The 12,071-nt window shown below is 41.3% G+C and overlaps 1 protein-coding gene across 1 annotated transcript; it reads right to left on the minus strand.

Annotated features, from left to right (window-relative positions):
• Positions 1-5,099: 5,099 nt before the first annotated feature.
• jun (Jun proto-oncogene, AP-1 transcription factor subunit) lies at positions 5,100-7,185 on the minus strand. The gene has a single exon (XM_080506787.1). It carries the CDS (start codon positions 6,806-6,808, stop codon positions 5,822-5,824), a length of 987 nt encoding a protein of 328 aa, XP_080362913.1. The 5' UTR covers positions 6,809-7,185; the 3' UTR covers positions 5,100-5,821.
• Between the last annotated feature and the right edge of the window lie 4,886 nt (positions 7,186-12,071).

Genomic DNA, 12,071 nt, shown 5'->3' on the forward strand with positions numbered 1-12,071 from the left:
CAGCGTCACCATGCACGTTCAATCTGGCTGTCTTTCAGATTAAGAGCTCAATTGATTCTAAATTAGTATTTGCTCGGTACAGCCGGCTTTTGTAAGACGAATATGCGGTGCTTTAAGACATACCACATCTGTGATAAAGATAGTGAAGCAGATGCAGGCTCACTGATTCATTATGCACTCGGCCCCAATCTAGAAAGTTTCTGAAAAACAATATCTAAACTCTTTTCAAATGCCTTTAAGACTGAAATAAACTCGGATCCACTTTTGGTTATACTGGGATTATCTGTGCACTTTGTAAACCTAAAGAATACACAGCGCCATCTACTGCTATATGGACTCCTTTGCATGTGGGGAATAAAACACGATGTAATACAAGATGTAAGACAATGTTAAACAGCACTTATTAAATAGGGTAGGATGGGCAGAGAGTTGAGTTTTATTTTCCTCTTATTTGTCTCTCCTGTTACGTTTTGAGTTGTTCCATTTTGCTATTCATGTTGTTTCAACCAATACTGTGTTGTACCGTTCAACTCTTTTTTTGATATTTGCAATGTATGTATAAAAGAACGTTGTATCACAGATGCATTGTATGAAACAAAATTAAAATATTTGAAACCGAGCAATGTGCCAAAATCGTGCCACTTTCAGTAAATTGTTGCTTAAATAAGGACAAAAACACCAGGTCTGTCACCAGTTGTACTTACATATACTTTAGAACACTTGAAAATATTAAACGCTGAGTTTAGGGGGGAAATTGTTTTTACTGTGACAGTGGGATCAAATACACCAAACTGAAGTTAAATGAGATCTTTGCGGAGACATTTAAATCTCATAGTACTGTCCTTTATCAATGACTTACACACTTTTTGTACCAGAGGCTATTACGTCAGTCTATTGTGCAGATATAAATGATGAACTGTACTTGACATCTGAATCATTATGCTTTGAGCGATCAGGATTTTCTGTTATCCTGCCTCATCTCAGAAGAAGATAATGTCGCTCAACATGACAATGCGACCATGCAAGCTGTCCTCTCTCCTATCTTTGTGAGGCTGTTTGATTTCAACTTAGTTTTTATGCATGTCTGACGGGTGCTTACACACATTCCTCACCTTGCTGGCTGCTTGTAATGGCATTGCCCTGTGACCCTGTACAAGAACTGAATTGTTTGATGTTGTTTTGCAGCACTTTGGTTTATCTACAGTGAGATCCTCCTTTTGTCAACATGTCTTTCGAATTCCTGGGCTTGTTCACTCTGATAACGGCTCTTATCATTCATGCATCACTGAACTGCTCTTTTGCCTTTCCTTCAATCTGTGTGCAGATATTATTGTAGCTGACATCTGATCCTCAGATTCACATCTAACGCCCCTGAATCTTTAAAATCTCTACAATCGGAATAAGAAATATTCAAGGATACACTTTGTAACATGTCGTTGAAGTAGGATGGTCAGTTATACGTGCCTATTTTTGCTCTGCGATTTGTTAGTTAACCTGGGCGTGACTGTCTAATGTGTCTTATAAGTGTCTGGATTAAAGCGACATTAGTCGTGTCAATGTCTTCGCCACGGAATGCATTCTTCATGTTTTCATAGTTTTTAAAGTGACCGTGACCAGACGTTCCTGATGTTTGACAAAAGTCTCTGAATTGTGTGACTCGTAAAAGCTGTCCCCGAAAATGTCCGTGATTAGGACATTAAATGACAAAAAATAAATAAAAAATACAATAGCCTGTAATTACAACAGCCAGGAGAACAAACATGCTCATGTTTCTATGAAAGAGCAGCAGATGCAGTGGCATAAGCAGCCACCGGAAACACAGAGGCAAAGGATACAGAGATGGAAGGAGGGAAAGAACCGGACATAACCACAATGATGTCAGTATTTTTTCAGTGATTTCAAATTTTGGAATTATGTTGGCCTTTTTTGAAGTGGGGATGGAGCTTCTCAGTATATTTATTTGTTTAATACTAACATTTAATGATTTTTGATACTCGTGCTTCAAATGTCCTCTATTTCTATTTCACAATTCTGGCCGCATTACATTAAACATTAATCGAAATTTGTCTTGTTCTTTGCACCGGACTACACAACTTTGTTACATGTTATAAAACAGTCCTGAGTACATAGTACATTTGACTTATTTTTCTATCCATACAGAAGATTTGTTTATTGTCATCATAGATGTATTTTAATTTCAGTATATTCAAAATATCAGTCTTATAAATGAAAATGTGTGCAACGAACCCTGAAAGACTCCCACACTTGTATCGGGTATCGTGTATCGTGTATCGTGAGGCATATATCAGAGCGCATTAATGCAGAATTCTCATTGCAATCCCGCTATTCTGCACGCTGCCGCGTAGTAATGCATTTTAATTAGTGCGCCCTTAGAAAGTAAATCCATCCACTTTGGATAACTTCTCAGGGCTCAGTAAAATGCTGAGAGCAGATTACAGAGTGGATTCACTTCCCGGAACACGCGCCTCCTCCGTCGTGACGTAGATCGTCCGAGTCGTCCCTCTCCTTATATGGTAGGAAGGACTCCGCTTTCCGGAATCATGTCCGCTCGCTCCACGTTGGACAAATCGACGTGGGAAACAGAAATCCTCATAAAAACATTGGGACAATTGACCTGAAAGTCAACAGAGACATAAATGATGCACCCCACCATCTTTAATTGTCAATTCCCGCATTGTCTTCGATGATTGTACGTGTCTGAGTCACTCATTGTATATGATATTTTATAATTTTTTTAAAGAACGCAGTCGATTTTACTCCCTTTTACTGTTGGGAGATACAAAAAAGGATTACAATACAGAAAATATACAACTCAAATACAGAAAGTTTTGAGAAAGAAATTAAAGTTGAATGTAACACGGTTCTGAACACGTTCTGGATAATCAGTGGTCGCATTAAAACAGTATATTATTACGACATTTGGCCCCAGCACTGGATTGATGATAAAGTCCGTAGCGTGTAAGGCAAAAATCATATTCAAAAACATTTAAAAGCTTTCGGAAACCATGTCTCGGATCATATTTCACACGGATTTCTGCTATAATGGCATGAGCTTTGTTCTGAACACTGTCTCCTTTTCCATATTTGGCTATGGTAACAAACACTATAATATGCAATACGCAAACTAATGTTTTTTTTAATAACTGAACAGAATTTTGGTCATAATCTCCATTGAGACTTGAGTTTTCTTTTTTTTTTCTTTCTTTAAAAAAAAAAATAAGAATGGAGTAAGTAGAAAAAAGTGAAAGTATGTGATAACTAAACGTTTGGCCTAATATAATTTCTTTCTTATTACTTTGATGGACAACCTTTATTGAAATTGATTAAAGCACCAAAATGTAAAGTTTGAAAAACAACAGCAATGTTTACTGAAGGTCAAAATTAAATTGGTGCTGCACACATCCCTATACTTTAATTTGTTAACAGTGAATATGAATTGCTTGGACACAAGGAAGGTGCTCTATCCATTTCAATAAAAGAAACTTTCTTTGTAGGACAAATATGTCCCTGTGTTTATGTTTGTGATGGTGTGTGATTGAAAGAGGAATATGCTGATGTGATATGAAGCATTACCAGTTGCGTGCTGTCGGATGAATAGTGAAATAAGATGCTCTTTTCACTCCTTACAATTGTAAATCTGCCCCCAGAGGAGTCAGTGCCCCACCAGCCGTGAACGTCACCGCACCTCACTGGTACTTTTACTGTTACCGATTATAATTGCCGAGTCTCCTTCACAGTTCATCTGAGGTAAAAGCCGCCTCAGCTTATTGGCGCCCTCTAGTGTTTCAAAAACAGCGGCCCATTGCGTTGTAATACTTTGACGCAGACATGCCACACAGGACTTGTCCGGACTTATGCACCTGTTGTCCCAGCGCAGATATCCGGTTCATGTGATTGTCCGTTTTACTTAACTGTATGTATACCGTGTTCTAGCCTCTGTATGTTTACAAATACAAGCGTATCTCATATGGATAGGATCATTAGTAAATCATGATAACTTTGATAGTAAATAAACACAATTATGTAGGACCAATAAGTTATTCCACCTCCAAGGGTGAATGTCATGCTTGAGACCGGGCTGGGCCTCTCCTCCAGTGCCTGCATTTTATCCAGATATACTGTGGTACTCTTCGAATAACATGCAGGTGAGACTCTGTTGCTTGTGTGTGAATGTGAGTGTGATGGATCAGCTCTATGCACCCAGTGACCCTGAGTGGAAGATGGATTGATCTTAACCTGCTCCCATCTTGACACTTACCTACAGTGTGAATATGTTTGTCTAAACACTGTCTTCATTTCCCTAATTGTAACAAACCCAACATATGTGGAGACAATGTCTTTGTGTTTTTGTTATTTATAATGATTGGCATTTAGTTAGTAGTGTTTCTTTTTCTTTTGTTCAAGAAAAGGCTCACATCATTGGCATCAAGTATAACTTAACAGGACAGCACTGATTGAGAATATTGAGTGATTTACATCACTTTTTAACCTGTGATGTGACTGTGATACTCCCGAACAATTTGTCATTGTATTTTTATTTAATGACAACAAAGTGTCTTACTTTCTCACAGAACCCCAGTGATACTTTTCCCAATATTGATGTTACAACATACAACAGACCTGGAAGAACTGTCGAAAAGTGGTGCAACAACTTGGTAGATGAACTATGACTGGTATGTTCAAGTGCAGTGAGGCTTGTTAATAATTGCTCATTGCAATGTGTTGCCACTTGCTGTTAATGAAAATACACTGCAAAGAGTCATTTAATGTCAAATGAAGCAACCCGGTTGCACTAAAGTTTTGTAGATTTGTGTTTATGACAGTGTTGTGTGAGACAGTGTTTGTAGACCTCCCATCAGTAGTAAGCCCAGCTTTCAGCTGAAACGCAATCACTTCGCATGGATCGATATGAGCACTAATGGAATTTACCTTGAGGTACTCAGAACTCGCCGCTCTTCAAACATGTTGCAACCTGCTTCATTGTTTGAGTTTCTGCCACGACACACCCGCCCCGCTTCCCCTGTCAGACTCTTTTTTTGTACAAGAACAGAGGCAACGTTGGTTTATTTTATCTGATTTATTTTCTTAAATATTGATTAGTTTCTGAAGTGCTCAGAACACAAAGCATAAAAAAAATTGTACAGTATCCTTATTACAAATGGTAAACATAAGTACTCCAAGTTGATCTTATATACATATAACAATGAGTGAAACCCCATTAAACAACTTCAGAAAAAAACAAGTAAATCTTGAAGCTTTTCTAACGTAACTTCTTACAATTAAGAAAACGTACTTGGTACTGTAACTCGGAACTCAGGCAGCGTTTGTTACAACTTTTCAGCTGTTTGTAGTTTACCAACAAGTCCAATCTCGAGGGCCACCATGGCTACAGCAAGAAAAGTCTGTATTGTAGGTTTTTAAAATACCCCTAATACTGAACGTCTCCATTGGTGGCCAAGACAAAGTCCATGCAGAGCTGGGTGTAAATCAATAAAGCTTCAGTCCTGTCCAATTCTGTGACAAACAGTACGAAAAAGAAAAGGTGTTCTTCCCGGTGCCATGCCCCCACCGGTTCGTGGCTACCGTCACTGTCCCGAGCTCATCTCGAGGACACGCCACCGGGGGGAGCTCGTGGCACTGAGGAACTTTCGGTGCGGCCCCCCACTCCCCACGGTCCTGCGAGTGTCGCGCCACATCTTTTCCCGAATCCCGTCGTGATTTGGGGAGGCACGGCCACTCGCCATCGCGGGGAAGCGTCCGTTTCTTTCAACTACAGTCTTGTCTTCTTTCTGACGCCACTTCAGAAGGTCTGGAGCTGCTGCGTCAACATGAGCTGACAGCCACTGTTGACATGGTTCATCACCTTCTGCTTCAGCTGGGCCACCTGCTCGCGCAGCATGTTGGCGGTGGACGCCAGCTCAGAGTTTTGGGACTTGAGGTTCTTCACCTTGTCCTCCAGCCTGGAGATCCGCTCCAGTTTCCTCTTCCGGCACTTGGAAGCGGCGATGCGGTTTCTCATGCGCTTCCTCTCCGCCTTGATGCGCTCCTGGCTCTCCATGTTGATCGGGGAGAGAGGGGGTGTCTCCCCGGGCATCTCGGGGACCGTCTGGGGCTCCTCTTTGAGCGCACTGAGCCTGGGCAGCTGGGCCGGGGATGGCTGCCCGTAGATGGGAAGCTGAGGCGGGGCGGCAGAGAAGGACATGGCCGGGGCAGAGGTGGTGTAGTTGGGCGCGGACACGGTGCTGATGGCCGGGTTGAAAGTGTTCAAGTCCTCGTACACCGGCGAGTCAGAGCGCATGGCGGTGGCGCCGCTGCTGTAAACCGCGGCGCCGGCAACGGACGACACCGGGGGCAGGGTCGCGTTGACGCCGGTCTGAGCCGCAGACGTGACGCTCACGCTGGTCGTGCCCGGCATGTGCTGGTGGTGGAGCTCAGCCAGCGCGCGCACGAAGCCCTCCGCGAAGCCCTCCTGTTCGTCCGTCACGTTCTTGGGACACAGGAACTGGGTCGGGGTCGGCGTGGTGGTGATGAGGCCGTTACCGGACTGGATGATGAGGCGCTCCAGCTCCGGTGAGGCCAGCTTCAGCAGACCCACGTCCGGTGAGGTGAGGAGGTCGCCGACTTTGGCGCGGAGGTGCGGTTTCAGAGAGCCGGTCGGGTCGGAGAGGTTCAGTGTCATGTTGTGTTTCAGCGCTTTGGGGTTGCTGTATCCGAAGCCGGCGTTGTCGTGCTGGGAGAAAGCGTTGAGTGAGTCGTCATAGAAAGTAGTTTCCATCTTGGTATACATAGACGTGAACCAAAACAAAACAAAACAAAACAAAAAAAAAATAGCGTTTAAGATCTTGTACTGAACAACTTTTCGTTCCTTCTTCTCTTCTTCGTGGTTACTGAGGAAAACACTGGTTTCCAAACGTCCTTCTCTGCGCGTAAAAAAAATATAGAGGAAAAACTCCCAAACTTTGAGCGCACTTTCTTGACACAGGAATCGAGACTTACTTCTTCAACTCTCCGATGGCCGCTCGTTCAATGCTGAGGTGTAAAAGTTCTCAAACCTTTAGGTAAAGTATCCGGACTTGTGTTTAGTCCGTGAATGAAAGTAAGTTTTCTTGTCGGACGGGAGAAGCGTCTGTGCTGCTCCTCCGTCTGTCTCTGTCTCTCTGGGTGTGTGTGTATACACTCTGAGCCCAGCAGCGTGGAGGCTAACCTTATCTGCTGCCGCTGCCGCTCTAAAAATAGCCATGATGTCACGACGTTGCTCTCCCATTGGTCGGGGGGCGTGGCCAGGGGCGTGCCTCAGCCGGCCGATAAGGCGCGTTGCCTAGACGACCACCCAGAAGATTCTGAGTCTCGCGGTGGATTGTGGGATGAGGTAATGCTGTAAGGAGCGCGTAAGAGCGGTGCATTGTGGGATGACGTATTGTTTTTGAATCTCTGGTTCCCCGCCGCTTTACTGTCAGTGGCGAAGCGGCAGCGGAGGAGAGAGCAGCTCCGCGTCTCTCCTCTTACCATCATTTGAAGGCAAACGACGAATACATATATTTTTTTTATTAATCGTTTTTTTGTTTTTTGTTTTTTTTGTTTAGTTCAAGGAGGTTAAAATGACCACGGTTTTCTTCACACATGCAACTCAGTTCACGGTTATCTTAGAAACTTGTGCAGAATCAGAATAGTTGACAAAAGTGAATACAAGGGAAAAAACTGGGAACTCATGACAAAAATTCTATATTATTTTATGTTTTGTCCAACCTTTACAAAAATGTGTCCTATAGGAATTATTTTATTATAACTAACTAACACACTGACAGACTGACTAATTATACTCTATTAATTAATACCCTTGGGGTATTTCGCTATTTCTGTATTTACCCATCCCATTTTGAGGATGCAGTGGGCAACCACATTAGAGCGTTCTGGGATCAAGTGTCTTGCTCAGTGACCCACTGGCGACCTGTCCACTGTGGGATTCAATCCCAAATCCTCTTCTCCAGCCCCCAGACCACCGCCTTTCGGATTTCTCTCTGCATTTTACACATCCTGTGACTAGCCCACACTGGTGACCTGTCAGCTGTGGGCACCTACAGCCACATGCATTATTTGCTTTGGGTTCAGTCTCAAATCTGCTTGCTTCTCACAGAGAAGCAAAAGGTCTAATGCATCGCCGTTTGATCTTATTCTGTTCTGCTGCCAAACCATGACATCTGAAACTGAAACAAATCTCAGTTCAACTGGAAAAATCAAAGTGTAATATTTGAAACCTTTATGTTAAAAATCACTTTATGTTTCTTCCACTTTATATGCGCCTCACATTTGAAAGTTTTCATCCAATGTATTTCTTGATTTGAAGATATGAGGGTTTTGGTTGTTTGGATATTGTTTGTCTCATACAACCGGTATAGCATTAAAGCTCTGTAATGTGTCAGGAATATGGTGAGTATAGGGTACATCATTTGAAATAACCACTCCTTTGAAAGATGAAATCACCGGAATACAAATCTTATTTTACTTCTACAAACACCCATCAGCAAAAAAAAAGAAAATTAAGACCATTTATTTCTGCTACAATTCCAAGTTATTAAAGACAGATCTACAGACGTCTGTTGGTCCTCATAAAGATCAAGTACCTTTCCTATTATCCATGGCAGGGTGTGTAATTAGTGTAGTACAGTCCATTGTCCCCTGGCCCTTGGTTAGAAATCACTGCTAGTTTAATGGCAGGAGGTTAACCGTTGTGTCTGACGTGTTCCCCTCTAAGTCGTCCGCACTCCCACTGTCTGGGTCATTTTCTGCCCTACCAGCTTTACTGCCCACTCTCTAGCACATCCAGTCTAAAGATGTCCCCCTTGTGTGACAAGTAAATCAGTCCCCGGCGCTGGCTGGCTCAGAAGAGGCACCTAAAGAGGATGAACCAGATCGTAAAACACGACTACAGTCTGACTTTTTATGGCTGCTAATGTTGCCTTTATGTACTGTTGGATCTGCCAAACTGTGGCAGTCAATAAAGGCAGATATAATCTGATCCAACCTGATGATTAACGGATCTGAAGCCATTTCTTTAAAAAAAAAAAATTTTTATTTAAATGGATGACACATTTGCTTTTATGATCTAGGCACACATTATAGGAAGGATCTGTTGGGTTATGTGGATGAAATTATAATGCACCTTAAATCTGTCGGTTTATATCAGTCTCATTCACCTTGCGAAAGTTTTATAACAATCACTTCAGGGGATGAAATAAGAGAAAGAAGAATAAGCATGAGTTGTTTCATTGCTTGTTTACACTCAATGTTCCAGCAGCATATTCTGAAATATTTATCCTCTTTGTCTCGTTCATCTATTCATGACATATTTTCATCTAAATTAAAGCACTTGAACAAATCATAGGTGGTCTATTGCTCTCCACCTGACAGCAGGGATCCGTATGTAGAACTTTGCTGAATGCCTAAACAGATGAAAAAGGCAAACACGAAACATACGATGTCATTTAAAGTTATTATCCCATTTAAATTAAAGCTCTTCTCAGAGTCAAATCCCATGGCAAAAGTCAGACCTTGGTTAATTCTGTTTTATATACTTTCAAACGGTGTTTAATACAAACCCCTAAATGTTTCAATATGACTGGAGCGCTTGGTGAACTGGGTCTGCTTTTCTTTCCTGGTCGCCATGCGTAAAGTTATAAAAGGGAAACCACAGCATGGTCGTTTGCCAAAGTCATTTTCTGTGGAGGAATGTATGGGAAAATTAGCGTGGAGGAACCCTGCTGTTTAAGAGATTATTTACCATGAATGGAGGATATCCCACTGCTGCCTGGTTCAGGGCCTGAATGCTTGGTCAACTCGAGTTGTACAGTGCTTATTTATTATTGTCCTCAAATGTGGTAGAAAGACCGGGGGAGGACAAGCAATTGAATCAGGTATATCCATAGTTGTAAAATGGAATTAAATAACTAAAGATGATGACTACTTTTCAATTCTACAAGGTTTGTTGGGTTCAGTGTTGCGCATGAATAATTGAGTAATTCTAAGCATGCAGACAAGGTTTAACTGAATTCACTAACACCAGTAAAATAGGTGTAATTCTTTGTGAATAACTTCAATCAACGTGACTAAATGATGAGTCAGTTTTAAATACTTGCGCTGACCAGTATTCATGTCTTTGACACAAAAATAAAATTTTGCCAAGGACTAATGAAATATGACAAAGCACTGACTAAAGTGCTGCATACAGTTGAAGTACATGTGTGTGAGTCGCCATGTTTATTGTAACTACAGCCGCAAGAGAAATAAAAAAACTCTTTTTTCAGTCATTTCTTTCTGAGTTTACGTAAAAACGAAATAGGCTAATAAAATATAGTCTACCTCTCAAGGTCAGTGACACTTAAAGATTTAGAAAGCTAAGCAAATTATACTATCTGACAAACTCCTATGAAAGCCTGCATCATGTTAAAATCGCCAGTTTATAGTTGTTTACTTTCAACGATGCTCCTGTGGTTTTCACAGATATTCACCAGTAAAAGTATATCTAGTACACTAATTACAGGCTTGGCAAGTTGCAAGTGTTTGAGTTTATGAAAAAAAAAACCCTGAGAAACAGGTATTCGTATATACACACATACACAATGATAATTAATTTAAACTTTGTAAGTATTGTCTGAAGCATGTTTTCGGACTGTGGGTGAAAAGTGGTAAACCCATAGATAACATGTTTAGGTAGATCTCAAATTGAATATAATGCATGAGAAGTAGTGTACTGTATTGTCTCCATGAAATATGCACTAAATTCAAATGAATAAAATCTGTTATTTCAACTCTATCGAGGCAAACAGATTGGCAAATACTAAAATTCACTTATTCAAGAGATTAAAACAAGTAATCCGGATGATTCACAGACATTTTATTTTTTTTGACTCTGTACAACTTCAACTCTTACTCCCATCCATATGACATTACATTTGCAGTATTTTTTCCCACTGGACTGGATCCCAAATGTCCTCCTCTTCTACCCCCCCCCCCCACACACACTGCCTTGCTGTTATCTTTCCTCTCCTCCTCTCTCATTCTCCCTCATCCCTCTTCCTCTCTTCTTACTCCTATCAGTGACCAGCCAGGCAGCAGGATTTCCCCTGTGATGGAAACCGGCAACAGCCTATAATTGTGTTGTTTCAACCGTTCTTTTCACTTCAATATGAGACTGTTTGCAAAGTTTATGTTGTGTTTTGGGTATCAGCAGGGTAGAGCAATTCTCTGGATAAACACCACACAGCAAGCATTCTGTGAAACACTTTGGAAAGAAAAAAAAAATCTGTGAAATACTCGGAAAAACAAAAAACAACTTGTCTTTACGTCAAACGTAAACCTGAGGTTTAGTGAGTCAACGAGAGATGGGTAGACAGACTGTTGAAATTTCTGAGATGAGACAGTGCACACCCACAATGGTCTTACCCTATGAGAACAAATGTTGTTTCAGCTGTTATACAAAGGGGGAAAAAAGCATCCAGCTGTGTAGATTGTGTGTGTCTGGCTAAGATGTAATCTGGCTCACACACTGTGTGTGCGCGTGCACGCGTGCACATATCTGGGTCTGCCACTGTTGCGGGTGCATGAATTTGAATCTGACTGAGTGCAATGTGTCTTTGCAAGCAGTACTTCAGCAAATCTAATTCAATGGAGACTAGATTTCCACTAGAAAAATGTAGCCTGAATAACCTGAATCAACATAGTGAAATCATTCACAACCAAGTCCAAATAGAGGGATTCAGGTATACAAGGTCAACCAGGTAAAAAAACAAACAAACAAACAAACAAAAAAGCCAACTTTATGAAAATTGTCCAACTTCTGCAAGTGGGTCTTTCAGTTTTCTGAACTGGAGACTGACTGTCTTTGAATAATGGAAACATCCACTATTATATGAAGAAAAGACAGGGCAAGGTAGCTTTGGGATGTTCAGTAACAATGCAAATCTAAGTAATTTGTATTCATACACGTACAGCTGGCAAGAGCAATGAGAAAGTATAAAGATATATTTTAGGACTAAACCATTCAGAGATTTGAA

Source organism: Blennius ocellaris (genome assembly GCF_963422515.1).
Source record: "Blennius ocellaris genome assembly, chromosome: 12".
Taxonomy (NCBI): Eukaryota; Metazoa; Chordata; class Actinopteri; order Blenniiformes; family Blenniidae; genus Blennius; species Blennius ocellaris.